The sequence below is a fragment of the Tupaia chinensis genome, unplaced genomic scaffold (genome assembly GCF_000334495.1).
Source record: "Tupaia chinensis unplaced genomic scaffold, TupChi_1.0 Scaffold145907_1, whole genome shotgun sequence".
In the NCBI taxonomy this organism is placed as follows: Eukaryota; Metazoa; Chordata; class Mammalia; order Scandentia; family Tupaiidae; genus Tupaia; species Tupaia belangeri.
In genome coordinates this window covers 1,847,854-1,872,433 of record NW_006205765.1, presented here as the reverse complement: position 1 = coordinate 1,872,433, position 24,580 = coordinate 1,847,854, and the positions used below count along the sequence as shown (strand labels likewise).

Sequence of the window (24,580 nt, the reverse complement as noted above, 5' to 3'; positions counted from 1 at the left end):
GCGTAATGGCTGTCGCTGGACTCCCATGTAGTTGACAGCGATTCGAGTCCTGGACTCGGGTTTGTGTGTGTGCGTGCCCAAGATCCTGAGAAGAGAATGGAGGAGAAGGGATTGTGGTGTGATCATTCCCCCTGGGGGGTGATTTCTCGCTCTCTGTCTCCCTCTGTCTTTCTGGTGAGCGCATGCGCCCTATACTAAAAACCCCTCCAAAAATAAATAAACAAATAGCAACAGTGAAAAACATTGGAGCCCATCTGTCAGGAGCAGTTAGGGCAACTCCCTTAGCAGTGTGTAGCTTTTGCAGATTCAACTTTTACACTATGAGAAGCATATGGCTTTTCAACTGGTAACAGGCAACAGTTTTTCTTTGATTATCAGAGGGACTTCCATCTAGTAAAAGAGACAAGACCTCTGCAAAATTATTAGAGAACAACCAGGCTAGCCAGTGGCATAGTTGTTAAGGCAGCTGGATCCCACATAGGCAACTGCAAGGTTCAAGTCCTGGATCCAGTGACTTGGAAGACATTCCGTGTGCATGTGCACACCTACCCGAAAGCCCCAGAGTGGAATGGAAGAGAAGGGATTGCAATGTGCCCGTACTCCTGGTGGGGAGGGGGTGGTGCTTTCTCATATTCTTTTTTTCTTTCTCCCTCCAGTGAGCATATGTGTCTTATAGCAATTTTTTTAAAAATTAGAGAGCAATTGTGGAGCATACATAATCAATTCTCAGCTGTGTGGCTCACGCACTGGGAAGTAAGCTCTAAGGGTAGGTCTTTTTTTCGCTGTGCTTCCTGCTGTATCCCTAGCCCCTAGAACACTATAGGAGGAACAGGATATCGGCTTAAGAAATGAAGGCTGAAAGAATTCAATGCTCTCCCTCTTTGAAATTTCACCAGGTGGGGGCTCGCCCTCCCATTCATCCTGAAACATGATCGCTGTTCTGAAAGTGTGCTTAGGACTCATCTGAGAACCTTGGGGCTCTGTAACTGCTCGGGTTACAACCGAATGGTAGGCTCCAGACTCAGCACTCATCGCTCAGCAAGTATTCTAATGTCTTTCTAAAATAACTTCTTACATAAGTAGGTCCTTGTTAAGTTCCACCAAGTAAAACAAGATGAGGAAGGTGAAGGAAGAGGAAAGAAGGCATGGCAAAAGGCAAAGGAGCCCAGCTGTGGGGTGCAGTGGTAATGCGATGCTCCACCATGCTGAAACCACACAGGAAGGTCCCAGGTTCATGTCCCGTGATATCTCCATGCGTGCCAGGCAGGTGTGCATGCCCCCTTAATGCTGACTGAGTCTGTGAGTGGACCACATGTGAGACCCTGTGGGGGGATCTTACTCTCTCTCTTTCATGGAAGAAAAAGAAAAAAAAAATAAACAGACAAAAGGAAAAATGTTTCAGAAACTTCCACCATGACAGCCAGAAAATTATCTCAGAGGTGTTGGCTTCCAGGAAAAAGGTGGTACCTATAGGGTTATCCAGTCTTTTTATAACATTTACATTTTCTGATTCTAAGATCATAGTAGAAAGTTTGAAAAACAAATTACAATGTAAAGAAAAAAGTAAACTTGTTTTAAGCCTCTGTTTACCACTACTGAGTAACCGCTGTATGCATCTTTATAAAAATGTTATACGTCCTATTACTTGAAATTAACAGAAGAGAAAGAACCAAACTTTTGATAAATATTTCTTAAAAATAATATATTTATTTCTTAAACAATTTTTGCCAGAGGATGCTTGTACTTGCCAGAGAGAGAGAGAGCACCGCCATGGGGAATGATCACACTGCAGTCTTTTCTGCATCTCTTCATTCCATCAGGATTTTGGGCATGTGCACACAAGCACCTGGTTTGTGTTTCAAGCTGCCAGGTCTGGGACTTGAACTGTGGGATCAGTCACATGGGACTTGGCTGCCTTAACCACCAGGCCATGGGCCTAGTCCAATATACATATGTATATATTTTTTTTTGGAGAGATTTTCACTGTAGGGCGCGTGCGCTCGCCAGACAGACAGAGAGAGACATAGAGACAGAAAGCGAAAAATCACCCCCCAGGGGGGATGGTCACGCCGCAATCCCTTCTCCTCCATTCTCCTCTCGGGATCTTGGGCACGCACGCACACGTGCCCGGCGTGAGTTTTAAGCCACCGGGTCCGGGACACGAACCACGGTCGACTACGTGGGAGTCCAGCGACATAGCCATTACGCTAACTGCTGGTTCCCTATATTATTTTTTAAAACGAGTCCTCTAAGTAAAAATGAAGAGACATATAAAGAAGTTGGGAGGGACCAACAGGTGATGTGGTGGTTAAGGCGCTAGACTCCCACATGCCGACTACAGTTCAAGTCCTGGACCTGGTGACTTGATTTCCCACTTTCCTTCTCTGTCTCTGTGGTGAGTGGACATGTCTTATAGCAAATTTTAAAAAATAACAATAATAACATTGAATAAAATTAAGTAAATAATTCTTTAAAGATAAAAATAAAAAAATAAATATTCTTTTTACAAAAGAAGGTGGGGTCTGGTTGGTGGCACAGCAGTAATTCCATGCTCCCACATGGAAAGGTTTAGTATTCACTTCTGAAGACCTCCCTGAACACACTGGGTATGTGTGCACACGATCTAGGTGGGGTGGGGCTATATTACAACATCAAGACCCCATTGAGGGGGAGGCTGCCAGTTGTGTGATGGTTAAAGCAGCTGGATCTCAGATGGTCAACTGAGCAGTTCAAGTCCCAGATCCAGCAGCTTGATAAACATGCCAGGTGTGTATACATGTGTGTTCAAAATCCTGAGAGGACAATGGATGAGAAGGGATTGTGGCATGACCATCCCTCCCCTTTCCCCATTCCCATCTTCCTCAGGCAAGCCCATCTGCCCTATAAAAAGCTAAAACAAAAACAAAAACAAAATAAACCATGACCCTTTTTGGGGTGCTCTCTCACTTTCACACACACTCATGGGAGAGAGAAACTTTAAAAATACGAGGTTGAGTTATTGCATTAGTTCTCAATCTGGGGTGATTTTGTCACCCCAGGGTAAATTTTGGCAATATCTTGAGACATCTCTGGTTGTCACAACTCAGGGGTAGGGGGTACTAGTGGGTGGAGGCCAGGGATATCCTAATTACCCTGTGATGTGAGATAGTCTGACACAACATGATCTAGGCCCAAATCCAAATGTTAACAGTGCCACCGTTGCACAACCCTGGGTTACTACATGGTTGTGGTGGTGGTTGTTGTTTTTAGGGTACGTACACTCACTGGAAAGGCAGACAGAGAGAGATGGGGGAAATTGAGAAACCACCCCCCAGGAGAGATGGCCATGCCACAACCCCTTTTCCTCCATTCTTCTCTTGGGATTTTGGGCACTCACTTGTGCCCGGCATGATTTTCAAACTGCCAGGCCTGGTATTCAAACTGCAGTATCTGACCATGTGGGATCCAGCACCTTAACCACTAAGCCACTTGTTGGCCCAGTGTATTTCTTGTTTAAAAATAGCATATTAAATATAAATATATTAAATATATATTTAATATGCTATACAATAGCATATTAAAATACATTTAATATATTTGATATGATATACACACACATACACACACACACACACACACACACATAGCTAGCAATGTATGCCCTCACCAGAGAGAGAGAAAACGTTCCGCAGTAGAGTGCGGTTATGTTGCAATGCAATCTCTTTCCTCCATTTCTCCAATCCATGAGGATTTGGAGTACATGTGCACACACAATCAGTGTATTTTCAGGCTTCTGGTGCCCGGATTCAACCTCTGGGGCTGCAATTGGCTATTTGGGATTCAGCTCCCTACACAGCACTTAACCACGGCGCTATGGGGCTGGCCCAAAATGACATGTGTTTTAAAAGTGCCTACGTTTATTTCCAGTTAATAAGACACAGATAATTTTCTCAGGGATCAGTAAGTGGGTGTTGACAGAAATAACCAACTTTGTAGAAATAACAATTAATGTGGTTTATTTCTAAACACAAATATGTATGACTAACCCGGAGAAAGGTAAATGTCTTTCTCAGGGTGATTAGATACAGAGGTTCCATTTATTTATGTATGTATGTATGTATGTATGTATGTATGTTGGTTTGAGAGTGAGAGACAAGGCTTGGAATTTGGTGAAAAGAGTTTTTCCAGTGGTCCAGCCCAAAAAGGTCAGACATCTGGAAAGGGTAGGGGGAGTGGCCTGTAGGCCATAGGTGGTTTTTACAATTCTTAGGTTGGTGATTAGAAAGGAAGGTCTGTGTTTTGCAAAGTTATCACAAAGACTGTGCTTTCACAGGGATAAGGGGCCTGTTATGTCACAAGATACTATTCCAAGGACAGGCTGTAGGAAGAGTCCTGTTATCAATTGGATCAAAATGTTCTGTTAATATTTGTGGGAGTGACTCTCTTCAGACCCTATGGAAAGCAGTTTAAAAACAGGAAAAAGTGGGACCAGAAGATGGTGTAATAGTTACATTACTGGATTCCCATGTAGTCAACCACTGTTTGAGTCCTGACCCAGTGACTTAAACTCATGCTGGCATGTGTGTGTGCATACCCAAAATCCCAAGAAGAGAATGGAAAAGAATGGAGGAGAAAGGATTGGGGTGTGGCTATCCCCCCTGGGGGGGTGATTTCTTGCTTTCTGTTTCTCTGTCTCTCTCTGTCTCTCCAGCAAGCATATGAGCCCTCTAGCAAAAAATCTCTAAAAAAAAAAAAAGAAAAAGTAGTCAGATTTCTATCCTCATGGGTGAGAGCAAGGACTTCAGCCAAGTGGTCTGAGTATGAATCCTGACTCTGCTACTTACTGGTAAAGTAACTCTGAGCAACTTCTTTGGTTCTCAGTTTCCTCATCTGTAAAATTGTGGTAATTTTATATTCTTGCAATTTTATAATTTTAGTTGAAAATCAGCAGTTAGTCCCATTCACATTGACTGTCTGTAGATTTTTGGAAATGGTAACTGGTACACAGGTCACCTGAGTGTAGAACTTGTTGTGTGAATCTTCCTCCTCATTATGTTTTCTGGGCAACCACACACAGATATGATACAGGATATTCCTTATTCTTTTGGCCCAGACAGCTTTGTTGAGCCTGGTTGTCAATGTGCACATCTGGAGTCCTCACCTACTTCATGGCAAATTTCTGGATCTCTCTGACTGCCTGAGGGGCATGTTTCTTGAAGTCCACACCATGGATGCACTTGTGAATGTTGATGGTGTATTCATGGGACACCACCTCATTGACGGTAGAATGATCCTTTTTCTCACCACCCTTCTTTGTGAGAGCCATTCTGCCTGGCCTAAGCTGGAGAGCAAAATTGGGGTAATGTTAAACCTACTTTGAACAGTGGTAGTAATGATTCAATGAGCCAATAAAAGTAAAGTGCCTTAGAACAGGATCTGCTTATGGTCAGCTTTAGAAATATGTGCAACTCTGCAGGTTTGAGGTCCAGACCTTGTGGCCTGAAAAACACACCAGGTGTGTGTACATATGTGCCTGAAATCCCAAGAGGAGAATGGAGAAAAAGGGATTGTGGCATGGCCATCCCCCCAGGGGGTGATATCTCACTTTCCCTCCCCCACCCCGGCTCTCTCTTGCAAGCTCATGTCCCCTATGGCAAAAAATCTAAATTAAAAAAAAAAGAAAAAAAGAAAAGACAAGTATGACTTGGGCCTACTTATAAATCTAAGGAGTTTATACATGAATTCAGAGGTTCAGCAATTTTTTTAGCTTTCTGAAATTATCTGATCAGTGGTGGGTGACTTATTGTTTCAGAAAATACTTTTTCTTTTTCCCTTTAGATTTAAAAAATTTGAGTGGGTGATACATTCCCATAGCTCAAAACTCAAGCCAGCATAATGATAACATTATTAAGTAGTCTACTTTCCTGATATTGGTGTCCCCATCCTCTGAGAGGTACTCATTTTAGTTTCTTACATAGTTTAGTTTCTTATCCATCCAATATTTATGTGTAGCTATACCGGGTGTGGTTCGGCCTGGTGATTGAACCCAAGTTTACCTGCCTGCTGATGAAAAGGCCAATACTCAAGAGGCAAGTGTTAGTAGAAAGAAAAGGTAGGTTTATTCAGGAAACTGGTGATCTGGAAAGATGAGGAGTTCAAGTCCTGGACCTGGCAGCTTGGAAAACATGTTCAAAGAATATCTGTAAAGTCTCAGTCCAGGACAGGGGATTTTAGAAGGGGGGGGGGGGGAGATAAGGGGGAACCAGCAGTTAGCGTAATGGCTATGTCGCTGGACTCCCACATAGTCGACCGTGGTTCACGTCCCAGACCTGGTGGCTTAAAACTCACGCTGGGCGCGTGTGCGTGTGTGCCCAAGATCCCAAGAGGACAATGGAGGAGAAGGGATTGCAGCGTGACCATCCCCCCTGGGGAGGGATTTCTCGCTTTCTGTCTCTATGTCTCTCTCTGTCTGTCTGGCGAGCGCAGGCGCCCTGTAGTGAAAAATCTCTCAAAAAAAAAAAAAAAAAAGAAAAGAAAGATAAGGGAAGTGGGGAGGGGAGAGAGGTGCCATGTGCTCTTCTGCAGATCCACGTGGATACTTGTTGGCACCAGAGTCATGTGAATGGGATCACTTTGTCATCAAGGTCAGCGTCTCTTTCCTCTTTGTCTTTTCAAACATATCTGCTCTCTGGCTGTGGTTTCAAGGCCCAGCTCCATGTGGATACTCAGCAAAGCCATGATTAAGTTTTTTGCTGCAAGTTAAACAATAAAGCAAGGTCAGTTAGCAAAAGGGAGGCAAGCCATCTCTAAGGGCTGGTCTAGTACATCACATTTAATATGGAATTACTTTGGTTTCTTCTTATAATTCAGCTACATGTGTAAAAGCAAATGGAAATGCTATATATTCTTATTCAGTGTTCTGTTTCTTAGTCAAAAGGTATCATAGGTTTTTTGTTGTTGTTGTTTGTTTGTTTTTCTTTTCTTTAGGAGAGATTTTTGCTATAGGGCACATGCGCTCGCCAGAATAACAGAGAGAGACAGAAATAGAAAGTGAGAAATCACCTTCCAGAGGGGATGGCCATGCCACAATCCCTTGTCTTCCATTCTCCTCTTGGGATCTTGGGCATTCACACACACACGCCCGGCCTGAGTTTAAGCCACCAGGTCTGGGACTCGAACTGCGGTCGAGTACATGGGAGTCCAGTGACATAGCCATTATGCCAACTGCTGGTCCCAAAAGGTATCATAGTTTTTTACTTAACAATCTGTCTTGGGTATCTTTCCATGTTAGTACACAAGGAGCTAATTGGTTCTCCTTTTTTAGGTTTGCTCACTTATTTCTTCAATAAGCAAGAGCCAGAGAGAGAGCACGTGCATGTCCGTAAAAGGGTCTTGATATCACAGTTCATCCCCAGCCTTCATCCAGTTGTGGATATTAGGCACCTGCATGCCTGGCACACGCAGGAAGGTCTCTAGACTTGAGCCAGGGACCCTTCCCATAGGGTTACCTCACAAAGTTTCATGTTTTACTACTGTGGCATCTGGCCCCTTCTTCATCACTTTAAAAAAATGTATTTATTTTCTTTTCATTGATTATCATTTTAAAATTTCCCATAGGGCATGTGCAAGAGAGAGAGAGAGAGAGAGAGGGAAAACAAGCCATGAGGTCTAGGACTTGAACCATGGTCAGTCATGTGGGAGTTCAGTGCCCCAATCACCATGCCACCTGCTGGCCTTGTCTTCATCACTTTTAAACGTAATACATTATTCTATTATGTGGCTGTCCCACACTTTGTTTTCAGATTTGGTTGTCATTTTTTTTTTCTTTTAGAATTTTGCCATAGGGTATGTGTACTTTTTGGAGAGAGAGCATGGAGAGAGGGATAGTGAGGAACTACCCCCCAGGGGGGATGGCCACACCACAATCCTTTCTTCTCCATTCTCCACTTGGGATTTTGGGCACACATTCACACATACCTAGCATGTTTTTCAAGCCACCAGGTCTGGATCTTAAACCATAGAGCTGGCCATGTGGCACCCAGAGCCTTAACTACTGCATCACCTGCTGGTCTCTGGTTGTAATTTTTATAAATATTACAAATCATCCTTGAAGTAGAAATGTGTTGTAAACTCCCACCAGCAATGTCTGACTAGTTTACAATCAGAGAGTCAGTTAGCAAAAGAGGAGTGAACCATCTACTTCTTTTTCAGGTTTTTGCCATAGGATGGGTGTGCTCCCTGGAGAGAGACAGGGAGAAAGTGAGAAATCAGGCCCCAGAGGGATGGCCACACTGCAATCCCCTCTTCCATCCTCCCCTCAGGACTTTGGGCATGCATGCTCAGGTGACCAGCATGACAAACCATCTTCAAGGTTAGTCTAATAGATCATATTCAAAATCATACTACAAAGTTAGCCATTGCTGGAAGATAGAAGTGGGAAGGAAGCCTAAATGACTTTTTGGGGTTTGCCAGGACTGTTTTTCTAGAAACTGGAAGAAGCCAGCCACTAATTCTGAGTGGATTCTAAGAAACTGAGTGATATTTTGTGGTCAATTATGTTGCAATGGGCCTAGGAAAATTCACTCTTCAATGTCAACATTAAGACCCAGTAAGTTTGGTAATATTCTGGACTGTAGTTGGGTGAGCTTCCCTTCTATAACTTGAATGCTAGACCTTTTATTTATAATTTTAATGTCACATTTACAGCTATAGCCTAATTTCTCTACTGGGGCAGACTCTGATTCTTCTAATAGTAACTGGGAAACCACTGTATTTAATTTTCTTTCAATTTGTAGCATAGCTTAGCTAGTAAATTTAGGATTGTGGACTCTTTTAAGTTTTACCCTCCCCCTTTCCCTTGTTTACAGCAACTATGAAAACATCATAGCAATGTCAATTTAATAGACGCTATTGATCTTAATTGTCGAGTGCTTTTGAATTTCTAAGATTTTAAAAAATGGCCATCTTCCAGTAATTCGCCAAAATGACTAATGCAAACAGTAATTAACCAAAATGACGAACACAAAGGGAAAGAGGAGAGGCATCCAATATATGTTCTCTAGGCCTTTTAGAAAACAGAGTGGTTCCTTTGGTAACATACGTGCAGATCTACAAGAAAGGTAATATTGTAGACATCAAGAGAATGGGTACTGTTCAAAAAGGAATGCCCCACAAATGTTACTACAGCAAAACTGAAAGAGTCTACAACGTTACCCAGCATGCTGTTGGCATTGTTGTAAACAAACAAGATAAGGGCAAAATTTTTGCCAAGAGAAGTAATATGTATATTGAGCACATTAAGCATTCTAAGAGCAGAGATAGCTTCCTAAAATATGAGAAGGAAAATAACCAGAAAAAGAAGGAAGCTAAAGAGAAAGGTACCTGGGTTCAACTGAAGCACCAGCCTGCTGCACCCAGAGAAGCAAACTTTGTGAGAATCAATGGAAAGGAGCCCGAGCTTCTGGAACCTATACCCTATGAATTCATAGCATTATGGGTGTTAAAAATAAACTAAACTGAGACCAGCAGTTGGCGTCATAGCTATGTCGCTGGACTCTCATGTAGCCAACCACGGTTCGAGTCCCGGACCCGATGGCTTAAATTCATGCTGGGTGTGTGTGCATGTGTGCCCAAGATCCCGAGAGGGGAATGGAGGAGAAGGGATTGTGGTGTGGCAATCCCCCCTGGGGGGTGATTTCTTGCTTTCTATCTTTGTCTCTGTCTCTGTCTTTCTGGAGAGTGCACGTGCCCTATCGCAAAAACTTCTCCAAAAATAAAATAAAATAAACTATGGTATATATATTTTTAAAAATTTTAAAAGAACAAAAATTTTTTTAACAATTATTTATTCATTCATTCATTTATCTTAATTTGACCACAGAGAGAAACACAGAGAGAGAGAGACAGAGAAATTGAGAAAGCAAGTCACCAGGTTCAGACTTTAACTGTGGTCAGTCATGTGGGCGTGTCCAGCACCTTAACCACCATGACACCTGCTAGTTCCACAAAAAAATAAATTTAAGATAAGACTATTTGAGAATTACATTAACATAGCCAATATTTATTTTTTAATTGCCAGAGAGCATGTGCATTCACCAAAGACAGAGAAAGAGAGAGAGAGAGAAAGAGAGAGAGAGGCACCCTCTAATGAGCTGTGGTCAACCACAAACCCTTCTCCATTTTTCCATCCTATAGGGATTTGGAGGCATGCGTACATTGTACCCAGTGCTGGCTTAGAACCATGGTCTGCTGTGTGGGATCCACTCCCTTAACTACTAGGCTTTGGAGCCAACCCATCAATATTTTATTTTTATTTTTAAAAAGAGCATATCAGGGGATAAGACCAGAGGCTGGACTTGGGCTCTGACAAGATAGCCAGGCTGCCTCGGCAGGATCATCAAGGAAACCCTGCGTTTCCCGACAACCAGTTCCTGGCAGTAGAGCAGAACCAGATGAGAGCAGTCCTGTTATTTTCATGTGGTCATTGCTGGCCCCAGGGATCTCCCACTGAAGGAAAGGACTTTTAAACTTGAACTAGTCCTTTCAGAAGAATACCCATTGGCCACCCTAAAGTATGTTTCATGACCAAAATGTATCATCCTAATGTAGACTACTTGGGGAGAATATGTCTAGATATTTTGAAAGAGAAATGGTTCCTAGCATTGCAGGCCTGCACAATTCTGCTGTTAAGTTCTCCCAGTCCAGATGCTCCATTAGCAAATGAGGTAATGGAGCAGTGGAAGACCAATGAAGCCTGAGCCGTAGAAACAGTTGGACCAGGGATGTGGCTATACGCCATGAAGAGTATTTAAATCGATCTTATCATCAAGTGTGCATCACTTCTCTTGTTCTGCCAAGACTTCTTCCTTTTTTGCTTGCATTTAATGGACACAGTCTTAGAAACATTACAGAATAAAGGTACAGACATTGGGGCCAGCTGCTGGTGTGGAGGTTGAGGCACTGGACTCCCACATGGCTAACTGTGGTTGGCGTTCTGGTGGCTTGAGAATCACACTGTGTGTGTGTGTGTGTGCTCAAAATCCCAAGAGGAGGGACCAGCAGATGATGTAATGGCTATGTCATTGGACTCCCATGTACTCGACCGCTGTTCAAGTCCCTGACCCAGTGGCTTAAACTCATGCCAGGCACGTGTGTGTGCATGCCCAAGATCTCGAGAGGAGAATGGAGGAGAAGGGATTGTGGCATGGCCATCCCCCCTGGGGTGTGATTTCTCACTTTCTGTTTCTCTGTCTCTAGCTTTCTGTCTCTCTCTGTCTTTCTGGTGAGCACAAATACCAATAGAAAACAAAAAAAAAAAAACAAAAAAAAAAACTCCCCCCCCCAAAAAAAAATCCCAAGAGGAGAATGAAGGAGAAAGAATTGACAAATAAAAGAGAAAGGCCTACAGCATGGTCATCCCCCCTGGCCATTCCCTCTCACTGTCTCTATCTCTCTCTCTCTCCAGCAAGCACATGCATCCTATGGCAAGAACCTCTAAAAAAACCCAATAAAATAGCAACACTCCAGGTGCTATTTCTAGCCCCTGCTTATGCTTTACCAACAGTGAGTCAGGACAAGACATAGATTTGATAAAGTGGATTTAATCACCAAAGGACTGAAGATGCCTGGATTTTTAAATTATTATTATTATTTAGGTTTTTGCCATAGGGCACATATGCTCACCAGACAGAGACAGAGAGAGGGAAAGTGAAAAATCACCCCCCGGGGGGGATGGCCATGCCGCAATCTCTTCTCCTCCATTCTCCTCCTGGGATCTTGAGCACACATGCACATATGGCAGGTGTGATTTTTAAGTCAGCAGGTCCAGGACTTGAACTACCATCAGCCATGTGGGAGTCCAGCGATATAACCCTACACTATCTGTTGGCCTGGATTGTTGCTATTAATAAACGTTTAAAGTAGTGGCCCCTTTCTGCTTTTATTCCTTTCTCCCATCATGGTTTAAGTATAAAGCACCATGAATGAAGGTAGCTGCCAGGGTTAGCTGCACAGGTGTGCTGTTTATTTTATTTTATTTTTTTGAGGCAGGGAGGTAGTTTTATTTGTTTTATAAACTCCTTCCCTCCTTTATATGGTGATATAATTGCATTGTTTAAAAGCTGCTAACCAGTTCTTTAGCATATGCTCTTTATCCAAGTTAAAATTTACTTAGATGCTGTGGATGGACAAGCTTGATTTTTTGAACTAAAATAGAAACATTCAACAAATATGAGAGCCCTCATTGTGACGTTGATGTCGAGTGTAGATTTCTCCACTCAAAAGGAGCTTGTGGCCATTTCGTATGGTTTATCTGGAAACATCTGTAAATGTTACGTTTTGTTATTCTAAAACATAAAAAAGGGAACCAGCAGTTAGCATAATGGCTATGTTGCTGGACTCCCATGTAGTCAACCGCGGTTCGGGTCCCAGACCCGGTGGCTTAAAACTCATGCCAGGCGCGTGTGCGTGCGTGCCCAAGATCCCGAGAGGAGAATGGAGGAGAAGGGATTGCGGCGTGACCATCCCCCCTGGGGGTTGATTTCTCGCTTTCTGTCTCTATGTCTCTCTCTGTCTGTCTGGCGAGCGCACGCGCCCTATAGCGAAAACCTCTCAAAATAAATAAATAAATAAAAAGAAAAAAAGAAACTATATTGGGTCAGTCTGTAGCATGGTGGTCGGGCAGCTGGATTCCTCATGGCCAACTTCATGGTTCAAGCCCCAGACCCAGCGACTTAGAAAACACAGTGGGTGTGCCCAAAATTCCGAGAGGAGAATGGAGGAGAAGGGATTGTGGAGTGGCCATCCCCCACCAGGGAGTGTTTTCTCACTTTTTCTCTTTTTTTCTGTCTCTTCAGCAAACTTACACACCCTATAGCAAACTAATAGTTAATAAATAAAAAGACTATCATGTGGTTTACTTCATATATGGACTGTGACCTTTTATCCAGCTTTTTTTCCCCTAGGATTTCTAATCATGTTTTTGTCCTTGTTGTTCATGTAAAATGCATATCTTCTCATCAGCAGCAAGCTACAGTAGGTTTAATTCCAAAAAGGAGTCAGAGGTTATCCCACACTCCCGTAAGGGCTCAGTTTCTTTAAAATGCCAGACCCCAAACATCTATACCTCATTATCCCCCCAGCTCACTATGTAGCCCATCGCTCAAACCCACATCGCTCCAAGGACTGCTCTCGCCCCAGTTCCATCACTGCACCTCCTTTTTTAGAGCACTCTCTCTGCAACCACTGACTCTTTCAGTCCATACCTCCTAACCTGGCCCCCTTGCTCTGGCTTAGCCCTCAGACCCTCCCTCATCCTATCTTCCCTGGAAGTGCCTGCCTGGTTGGCCCCAGTTATTCAGTCTTGGTTGAACTCCACAGGTGCTGAACAAGGCCAAGTATGGTCCAATGTGGCTAACCAGCCTAGGGCCTCAGAATCTCGTGAACCTGGCCAGTGCCCCACTCCTGGAGCAGGTGATGCGGCAAGAGGAAAAGTACCCAACACGGGACTACATGGAGCTGTGGAAGGAGCACCGGATCCAGCGGGGCCTGACCTACGGGCCCTTCACTATGTGAGCTGGGGCCTGGAGGGACTAGAACAGGACCCCAGAGGGCCAGGTCAAAAGACGGTGGGCACAGGGGAGCCAGTTGGATGATGGACAGAGTGGGCTCTCCTGGTGTCTCTGAGCCTGATACTCAGTCTAGGACGACGTCGTTGGAATAGGCTGAAAGCCTAGGCCTGTTCATCAGCTTTTCCACTAATACATGGTGTGACTTTGGGCAAATGAGTAATTCCCCTTTCCTTAGCATGTAATTTAGGAGGTATAGAGTATCTCCAAGGTCCTTTTCTGAGTTCTGGTTGAAACTATTACAACTCAAATCAAAATTGGACATATCTGTTTACAGTCTTTAAATTTTGCTACAAGGTACACATGCTCTCCAGAGACAGACACAGAGAGAGAGATGGAAAGTGAGAAATTTTTTCCTACTTGGGGGGGGGGTGGCCATGCTGCAATCCCTTTTGCACCAGTCTCCTCTCAGGATTTAGGCATGGGCGTGCACACACATGCACACACACACACACACACACACACACACACACAGCGTGCTTTTCAAGCTGCCCAGTCCAGGACTCAAATCACAGAATCAGCCACATGAGATCCAGCAGCCTTAACTTCCACACCACCTGCTGGCCCAGGCTCTATTTTTTTTAAATTCTGAAATTCTGTACCGTATGCTTGATATTGGTTAGAACTTTCTTGGGTGTTCTCCACACACACAGATACGTGCAAGTTTCAGCTTTAAAGTTTTGCCTAGAGAAGCACGGGTTATTTTGGCAATAACAGATTGAAGGATGGGCGGAGTTACTATTTATTCGTGTTCCAAATGGAGTAGATCATTGGGAATCATTGGCAGTCAATCATTCTCAAAGCCACAGGTTGTAATTGGGTATCTTACAGGCTTCTATTTGCCATGGGGGGAACTGAACTCCAAAAACAGTAAATGAGTTTCTTTCACTGCCTAGTTGCTTAACATTCATGTTTTAGTCACTTTTTTCCTTCTCGCTCTTTCTTCCTTTATTTTTTTCCCTTTCTTTCTCTTTCTTTTTCTTCCTCCCTTTCTTTCTTTTTTTGAGAGATTTTTGCTATAGGGTGTGTGTGCTCACCAGAGAGACAGAAAGTGAGAAATCACCTCCCAGGGGGGATGACCACACCACAATCCCTTCTCCTCCATTCTCCTCTCAAGATCTTGGGCACACATGCATACGTGCCCAGCGTGTTTTAAGCTGCCATGTCCAGGACTTGAACCGTGGTTGGCTATGTGGGAGTCCAGTGACATAACTGTTACTCCATCTACTGGTCCCAATGTTTTAGTCATTTCTTAAGGGGTTAAAGTTGATCCTGGTATTGGTTGTAGTAGCAAGGATAATGACTGTATTCATCACATGCTAGGCATCAGACGAGCCTCTTTCATTATTTCATTTTACCTTCACAACAAACCTGCAAATTGGATACTATTATCCCCGTTTTATAGATGAAGAAACTGAGGTCTACTGAGGTTTTTACGCCACTAGCCAAAGATGCTAGAACTAGCAAGTGCTGGAACAGGCAGGCCTTTCTGATTTCAGACCTCGAGAACTGAGGGCCTTCGTGCTTTTGGAAAGAAAAGGAGCTGGTCAGAGAATTTGTTTGGCCTGTCTCTCTTTCTCTCTCGTCCTCTCTTTTTATTGCCACAGGCTATGTGTGCTTGTCAGAGAGAGAGGGAGAGAGGGAGAAAGAGAGGGAGAGAGGGAGAGAGAGAGAAAAAGCATCCCCCGATGGGGCATGGTCATACAGGAGTCTTCTCCCTTTCTTTTTTTTTTTTTTTTTTGGAGAGATCTTCACTGTAGGGCGCATGCGCTCGCCAGGCAGACAGAGAGAGACATAGAGACAGAAAGCGAGAAATCACCCCCCGGGGGGATGGTCACGCCGCATTCCCTTCTCCTCCATTCTCCTCTCGGGATCTTGGGCACGCACGCACACGCGCCCGGCGTGAGTTCTAAGCCACCGGGTCCGGGACATGAACTGCGGTCGACTACGTGGGAGTCCAGCGACATAGCCATTACGCTAACTGCTGGTTCCCTCTTCTCCCTTTCTTCATCCCGTCGGCCAGCACACATGCATCCCAATGTATTTTTCAAGCTTCTAGGGCTGGGATTCAAACCAGTCTGCTATATGCTCCAGCTTCCTTTAACCACCAGGCTACAGAGCCAGCCCTTGCCAAGAACTATTTTAACAACCAGAGAAATACTCTCATTTAAGCTTAGCAAATCTGATTCTTACAACTGAAAGTTTTACTTTTGGAGCAGTATCTACAACCTGAAGTTTCAAAGTGGGTGTATTTTGGTTTTCATTTTTTTTCAGCAACACTTTTAGTTAATCTTTTTGCAATTTGCCTCTCAACCTTATGGGGGTGGGGGAAGCCCCTGGGAGTCTTGAAGTTCATTAAGTAAATATATTTTTAAAATAAAAATAAATTTTTAGGGGCTGGCAGGTGGCATGGTGGTTAAGGACGCTGGACTCCCACATGGCTGACCATGATTTGAGGCCTGAGAAGAGAATGGAGGAGAAGGGATTGCGGTGTGGCCATCTCCCCAGGGGGTGATTTCTCACTTTCTGTCTCTCTGGTGAGCACATGTATCCTCTAGCAAAGATCTCTCTTAAAAACAATAATAATAATAATAAATAGCATCTCCCTTCCCCTGCACTCCCACTCCATCCTACTAAGTAACCAGTGCTAGCAGTTTGTGTGTATTCTTTCCTCTTTATCTAGAGACATACACACACACATGAACATATAGGATAGCTCCCCTTGCTTTTTTAATTTTTTCAAAGACGGAGTCTAACCACATTGCAGTCCTCTGCCTCAGCCACCCAGCTGAGACCACACGCACAGCTCACCACACCTGGCACGTCTTCATTTTTATATTTTTCCTCCTCCCTCTCATGATAGAGTGCACGTGTGAGAGAGGAAGAGACAGAGGGTGGGAGGGAGAGAGAAAGCACTCTTGACAAGGTTGGGCCACACATGAAACTCCCCCTGCCCCAGCTCCCCGACTCCGCAGGACCCTGGGAGCTCATGTTGGTTCTTGTAGACAGGGTCTAGCAGCATTGCCCAGGCCAGCCTTGAGTGTGCGAGTCTCCCACTTCACTTTCTGGTTGTTGGATCACAGTCTCATGACGCCATGCCTGGCTCTTCTTCTAAAATTAGATCATATTGTAATTATTGCTCTGCAGCTAGCTTTAACAATGTTTATTTATGTTTTAGGTTTTTGCTATAGAATGCATGAGCTCACTATAGAGTGACAGAGAGAGAGGGAAAGTGAGAAATCATCTCCCATGAGGGGTGGTCATGCTGCAGTCCCTTTTCCTTCATTCTCCTCTTGGGATTTTGGGCATCCACACATGCCCGGCATGTTCTTCAAGCTTGCTGGTCTGGGACTCGAACCACGGAGTCAGCCATGTAGGATCCAGCACCTTAACCACCACGTCACCTGCTGGCCCTGCAAATAGCTTTTAAGAAAGTGACTTGGGCCTGGCCCAGCCCCAGTGCACAGTCTCAGCGTGACACTCTCTACTGTGAGGGCCCAGTGGATGATCAGGGTTTGGTCCGGGGTTGGCCTGGACGTGCCTGTGTTCTTGGTTCTGGCTGACTGGGAAAGGCTGGGTAGGAGCATGGAGTGAAACCCTACTGCAGATGCTTGTCTTTCTCTCTTCCTCTCTCTCAGAACTTACAAAAAATAGACACATTTTCAAGGGAGGGAAAGAATACATGGCTCAGGCCCAGTGGTGATAGCTTGTTGGTTGACATTGCTACTGGGCAGGCTGAGGTCACATGGGAGACCCAGGTTTGATTTCCTGCCATCCTAAATGCTGGTGAGGTGACATACACCTGTAATCCCAGATACTCGGGAGGCAGAAGGATTCCTACCCAGCAAGACCCTGTATTAGAAAGAGAGAGACAGAGAGAGAGAGAAAAGAAAGGAAATAGGTTTGGAGGACAGTTGGGGGGGTGGTGAGGCAGCCCCTGAACCTTAAACCCTCCTATGGGAAGCATGTTCCCACCCACCTGAGCATCCCTGCCTAACCCTGATGGGGGCCTGACTATCTACTCCACGGCTGTGGCAGGAGGGCTTAGGGCATCCGGCTGGTGGGCCTCTCTGTCTCCTTGACCCACTGAGTCAAGCAGAGCATGAAGGCCAGAACCTCAGCACTCTAGGAACCGTCCTTTACTCCTCAGCCTCCACACAGAGGGACTGGGACCATGCAGTTCCCCCTATTTTACATATGGAAGATTCCAGACTTGTATTATTCTAAGATGATCACTGTCAATACCCACCAAACATTCACCACGTGCCAGGCACTAGTCTAAGCACTTTGCCGACCTAAACAATGCTATAGAGAGCATTTACAGGTGAGGAGACCAAGGCACAGAGCAATGACGTCACCTGCCTACAGTCACTCAGCCAACTAATAGCCAGATTTGTGAGCTGCCCCTAGGTTGTCTGGTTCTAGATGCCCACCTTTCTCCACTGCACTGCCTTGCAATGCTGAAGCCTAAGCTTCTGTCAGTTAAGGGCTTGGTGGTTGTATAATTTTAAATTCTCAGAGCCTGCGATTTCTCTCAACTCCACGGGGAGAGCAGGGGGGGAAGGTGGCACTGAATTGAACCCTGATGTTGGCTCCATGTGCACTGCTCTTCCGTGTCCCTGCAGGCAAGGAGAGCAATGGTACCGGCTGCGCCAGGCTCTGAACCAGCGGATGTTGAAGCCCGCTGAGGCCGCACTCTACACCGATGCTCTCAATGAGGTGATCGATGACTTTGTGGTTCACCTGGACCGGATGCGGGCAGAAAGTGCCTCCGGGGACAAGGTGGCTGACGTGGCTGACCTCCTCTACTCCTTTGCCTTGGAAGGTACCCTTGATGGAGAGGGTTGGGGTGGGGAAGGGCAGGAGCAGGCCCACTGGACTCTGGGTGCCCAGACTTCACACCTGTGAGGGCCTCTGTGCACTCCCCAGCTATTAGCTACATCTTGTTCGAGAAGCGCATTGGCTGCTTGGAGCCATCCATCCCTGAGGACACTGTGACCTTCATCAGATCTGTTGGGCTCATGTTTCGGAGCTCCGTGTACCTCAGCTTCCTCCCCAAGTGGACCCGTTCTCTGCTGCCTTTCTGGAAGCGATACCTGGATAGCTGGGACGCCATCTTCTCCTTTGGTGAGGACTCCCAGACTGGGACTGGGGAAGACAATTGGTGGTGGCACCTGGTCTGTCCTAGGACCTCTTCCTTCAAGCTGCTGGTGTCTCAAGTGGCTCTTGGTTCCTGAAGATCATGACTTCTGACCTCATCCTCCCATTGTCCATTGCCCACAGCGAAGAAGCTGGTTGATCAGAAACTCAAGGAGATAGAAACCCAGCTGCAGGCAGCGGGGCCAGATGGGGTCCAGGTGTCCGGCTACCTGCACTTCCTGCTGGCCAGCAGACAGCTCAGTCCTGTTTTTTTGTGATGGGCAGCCTGCCTGAGCTGCTCCTGGCTGGAGTGGACACGGTGCGTGAGGGGGACCTTGAGGCTAGGCTCGCAGCTCTCATGGGCTGAGCCAATTCCCCGTTGTCCCCCACCTGACCTGACCTTCATGTTCCCAAGTACCTGCTTCTCTTTCTGTAACACGTGTGGAACACAAGCAGGAAAAACAGGGGCACCAGGCCAGTGAAGGCAGGGGACGGTCCTCTTGTAAAGGGGATCCCATCGCCACTTAGAACCTCCTTGTGCTCTCAGCTGTGTGTTTCATCTCACATGTAATCCATCTCTGTTGCTGCAGTTTAAGTAGGAAGTCCAAAGCTTGGCCACAAGTGCCTTCCTTCTCTCTTGGACTTATTTACAGCCCTTTGGTCACGCTGGGTGTCTCTATTCCGGCCTCCTCCTGTTGTTAAAGAATGAGTCTCTAGGGGCCAGCAGGTGGCATGGTGGTTAAGGCACTGGACTCCCACATGACCGACTGTGATTTGAGTCCCGGACCTGGCAGCTTGAAAAATCACATGAGTCACATGCACGCGTGTGTCCAAAACCCCAGGAGGAGAATGGAGAAGAAGGGATTGTGGTGTGACTGTCCCCCCACCAGGGGGTGATTTCTCACTTTCCCTTTCATGGTCTCTGTGTCTCTCTCTGGGGAGTGCACATGCCTTGTGGCAAAACAAAACAAAAAGCAAAAACAAAACCAAAAATCTCTCCATCACATCATTTTTCCCTAGAAATCCCTCCTTATTTCATCTCCTACTCTGTCTCCAGACATCCAACACACTGACATGGGCCCTGTACTACATTTCAAAGAACCCAGAGATCCAGGAGGCCTTGCATGAAGAGGTGGTGGGTGTGGTGCCGGCCGGGCAGGTGCCCAAGTATAAGGACTTTGCCCACATGCCCTTGCTCAAAGCTGTGCTTAAAGAGACCCTACGGTAGGATGGCGGGAACACGGGGTCTGGGAAATCAGAGATGGGAATGGGAAGGGGTCTGGTGGGCTGGGGCTAGGGACAAGGATGAGATGGGCACGGGGGTGAGGGACTGGAGAGGGAGGGGGCAAAGTGTGGGTACTCTGCTTGTCTCCTTGGATCCAGAGACAGACCCTAGATTTTCTTTTCCTTGCAGCCTCTTCCCTGTGGTTCCCACAAACTCCCGGGTCATCATGGGAAAAGAAATTGAAGTTGATGGCTTCCTCTTCCCCAAGAACGTGAGTGGACTAGAGAACCGGGATGTCTGGGAGTGCCCTGCAGCCCTAAGCTGAGGGAGTGACACTGCCATGTCCCCCTGCAGACCCAGTTTGTGTTCTGCCACTACGTGGTGTCCCGGGATCCCAGCGTCTTCCCTGAGCCTGAGAGCTTCCAGCCCCAGCGCTGGCTGCGGAAGAACCAGACTGATACTCCCAGGGTCCAACACCCTTTTGGCTCTGTGCCCTTTGGCTACGGGGTGCGGGCCTGCCTGGGCCGCAGGATCGCAGAGCTGGAGATGCAGCTGATGCTGGCAAGGGTGAGCAGGGAGAGGTTGGAGGGGGAAATGGACCAGGGAGGGGTGAAGCCGACCTTGGAGAGGAGAGGAAGGGAGGTACATGGGAGGGCAGTGGATGGAGATTGCAGGCTCCAACCAGCCGTGCTCTTTGCCTCAGCTGATCCAGAAGTACCGGGTGGGCCTGGCCCCGGAGACAGGCGAGGTGAAGAGTATGTCCCGCATCGTCCTGGTACCCAGCAAGAAGGTGGGCCTGCATTTCCTGCAGAGATAGTGCCGAGACATGGGCCTCTGGCTTCCTGGGGCAGGTCCCAGAGGCTCTAGCCGGGGCACCGTGGGTCCTAGCCACTGCTGCGTCTCAGTTGAGAAGAGCGAGAAGGAGGCAGCGGGACTCAGAAGTTGGAGGAACTCAGTGCATTTCCCAGAGCACCTGGAGCTTTTGCCACTTTTATCATTTTGAGCAGCTCCCTCTGATAAAAATCACCCCTTGGCTCTTGTTAATTATTGGAGACTGTTCTCTTATTTTTTTAAAGAGTTATTCATCTAATTTTTAATTCATTATTATTTTAAATTTGCTATCGAGCACATGCACTCCCCAGGCAGAGACAGAGAGAGAGAGACAGAGTGAGAGCAAGCTGCAGGACTGGGACCATGTAGGAGCCCAGTGCTTCCATCACCACACCACCTGCTGCCCCCTCTCAGTTTTTACAAAGAGTTTGTCTATTTCTTTCATGAACCAGAGAAACAGAGACAGGGAGGCAGCACCCCCAACAGGGTCTTGACTCTGATCCATTCCAGCTTCAGTCAACTCTGGATCATGGGCATGCATGTGCCTGGCATGTACAGGGGGTCTCTGGATGCAAACCTGGAACCGTCCCATGTGGCTGAGCCTCACAGAGCATCATATTTTATCCCTGGGCCACCACCCAGCCCATTATTCTTTCTGATCACCCAGCATCGGAACCCCTTCCTATATTTGGGGAGCATTCTTTCCTCACTTAGGAACCATGACGGGAGGCACGGCTGCTTCCCTCCTTGGAAAGTGAAAACACCTGCAGTTGAGTGTCAGCTGTAGACGGTAGGAACCATCGCGGGGCTGGCAGGTGTGTGGTGGTTAAGGGGCTGGATTCCCACGTGGCTGACTGCCATTCAAGTCCAGACCAGGTGGCTTCCTTTCTTGCTTTCCCTTTCTCACTTTTTGGCCAAATTGAAAAACAAAAAACTAATAATAACAAATGGAATTAAATAAATAAATCTTTTTTTTTTTATTCATTCAAATATTTATTGAGCAGCTATGGCAATACAAAGGTGATTAAAGTATGGTCAAAAAGTGGAACCAGCAGTTGGCGTAATGGCTTTGTCACTGGACTCCCATGTAGTCGACCGCAGTTCGCGTCCCGGACTCGGTGGCTTAAAACTCACGCCGGGCGCATGTGCGTGCGTGCCCAAGATCCCGAGAGGAGAATGGAGGAGAAGGGATTGCGGTGTGACCATCCCCCCTGGGGGGTGATTTCTCGCTTTCTGTCTATGTCTCTCTCTGTCTATCTGGCGAGCGCACGCGCCCTATAGTGAAAATCTCTCCAAAAAATAAAAAAAAAACCAAAAAACATGGTCAAAAAGTGAGGCAGATGTACAAGTAATAGAAAGCAGAGTGTGAGGTTCACTGAATCACAGCAGTCAGCAATGCGTGCTTTGGGAGAGAGATTGCTTCCAGCCTGGAAGGGGGTGCGGGGAGTAAATCAGGAAAGGGGATTGAGATTAAAATAGAAAACTTCAGTCTGGATTGTGGATGATACTCAGTATGGACTATATTTTCCTCCTTTTCCTCTCTCCCCATCTTTGGGCTTAAGAAAAGAACCACCTTTTTCTATACTTTATTGCATTTTTCTTTAATGTCTTCTACAGAACTAGGTCCTTTTGGTATTTTAGGAATTTTTTCCTGTTTTTTGAATGATTCCTGATTGTTTAATCTTGGTGTTGATGATTTTGAATCTTTTCCATTCTGGTTTGATTTTTGAGCATTTTTGCGAAGAATATCTCGTATAGATTTCTTCACTGGAGATTTTTCTTCTGTTTCCTCATCTTCAAAGTCATCATCATCATCTTCTTCTTCATCGTCATCATCTTCATCTTCATCAGCAGCAAGTTTTACTTCTTTCTGTGGGACCTTGCTTCCACCTCCAGGGGCAGATCGCTTTCCAGATATACTTAAGAGTTTCACGTCCTCTTCCTCTTCTTCTTCTGACTGCATCTTCCTCCACAGCTACTAAGTGCTGTCCACTCATATGCACAGGCCCTGAAGCACACTTCAACCTTAAGACCACAGGTGGTGTTATTTCAGCACCCCAAAGGGAAACCGCGGGCGGTGCAGGCATTCTCAGTGTTGCCAGTGTTACTTTCATTGGACTGCCTTCATAATTCATTGCCTCTGCTTCGACAATGTGCAATTCGTCCTTTGCACCAGCCCCTAAACTGACCGTTCTTAAAGATAGCTGGTGTTCACTTTCATTCATCATTATCCACTTTAAAGTGGTCATCTTTGTCGGCCTTTAGTTCAAAACTGAAAAGATAGTTCTGGCGCCTCAGGGGGCTCATGTCCATGTCCATCGAATCTTCCATGGGGTGGTGGCATGCACTTGGGTGGGCGAGAAGGCGGACGGAGGTAAACGACTACAGTTCCCGAAACAGCCGCGCAGGACGGAATCACTCCAGGAATAAATAATTCTTTAAAGAAAGAAAATAAGCCATCCTCTTAAGCAGAAACTATAGAGATATAAGCCAGAGGGTGCTACAAAAATTACTCCATGAGCTCTAGGCAGGTCGAGTTGACCTCCAGTAGCTCCTGACCATCTTGGCAGTGCCACAGTGGCCACAATCAGGAGCATGGGAGTTGAGAAGGTATCGTTACAACCCCTGGCTCTAGAGCTACTCTGTCAGCTAGATCCGTGCTCGCCAAAAAATAAATAAATAAATAAAATAAACGGATGACCCCATGCTAAGTCTCAGAACCCATGGTGTCAGTAGTAACTGGAGCTGGCCTACTTCGAGTGCCTCCACACTGCCCCTGACCACAATAAGAGCCTTTTCCTCCCTTGTACCTTCCAGACCTCTCACAGACATCTGAGAGCAAGAGACCCAGACCCACCTGAGCTGCTAGCTGCAAGGGAGTCTGGGAATGATAGTCTTTAACCTTCCAGTTTCTTCAGTACAGGAAGTCACTGGGAGGGAAGTTGTCTGGCATTGAGATCTAGCGTGTTGTACCTGATACCAGTCTGGAAACAATAAATCCTAGCCCCACCCCAGTTGTAAATTTCTACTGAGTCCTAGGGAAAAAAAAAGTAAAATAAAGCTGACTTTACTCAGCTTATGGGGATCCATTTTAAAAATCATGGCATTGCTCTGACTGAAATCCTTCAGTGGCAGGACCAGCAGGTGGTGTGGTGGTTAAGAGCGCTGGACTCCCACGTGGCTGACTGGCTGACTGCCGTTCGAGTCCCGGACTTGGTGGCTTGCTTGCTTTCTCACTTTCTCTCTCTCTTTCTCTGTCCCTCCCTGATCAAATTTAAATAAATAAATAAAGTTAAATAAAATAATTCTTAAAAAAAAAAAAAAAAAAAGGAAAGAAATCCTTCAGTGGCTCCTCTCAGCCCTCAGGCCAAGTTCATAACCCTTTCTGTGGCTTATAAGACTCACTGTACCATGGCACCTCCCCCACACCCCTACTGTGGACACCCTTTCCACAGCAGAGCCCGGATTCCTTGCAGTTTTCTGAGCACACTGTGCTCCTTCCGGCTTTGACACCTTGTACTTGCTGTGCCCTCTCTTGGAACATCCTCTTCACCAACTGTCATGCCATCTCAGAGAACTTGCTCTTCCTTGGGGCTCAGCTCAAATGTCACTGCCTCTGCAAAGCCCTCCCTGACCTCTCTGGGGCAATCGTGCCCTGCCCTATCTGCTCCTTCCCTTCCAGCACTGAGCATTCACTGAGTCCACTGTGTTGTGGACCCAATGGTCTCCCTGACCAGCTCTGAACCCTCTGGAAGGCTAAAACAAGCTCCTTCCATTTGGT

General features: G+C 46.1%; 1 protein-coding gene across 1 annotated transcript in view; it reads left to right on the top strand.

The window, feature by feature from the left end:
* Nucleotides 1-21,015, top strand: part of CYP27A1 (cytochrome P450 family 27 subfamily A member 1) — a 54,054-nt gene extending 33,039 nt beyond the window's left edge. The window contains 9 exon segments of the mRNA XM_014584225.2: nucleotides 13,357-13,547; nucleotides 18,230-18,429; nucleotides 18,534-18,731; nucleotides 18,888-19,012; nucleotides 19,015-19,062; nucleotides 19,801-19,967; nucleotides 20,158-20,239; nucleotides 20,323-20,535; nucleotides 20,672-21,015. Coding sequence (XP_014439711.1) covers nucleotides 13,357-13,547; nucleotides 18,230-18,429; nucleotides 18,534-18,731; nucleotides 18,888-19,012; nucleotides 19,015-19,062; nucleotides 19,801-19,967; nucleotides 20,158-20,239; nucleotides 20,323-20,535; nucleotides 20,672-20,785 — 1,338 coding nt within the window. The 3' untranslated portion in view covers nucleotides 20,786-21,015.
* Nucleotides 21,016-24,580: the final 3,565 nt, after the last annotated feature.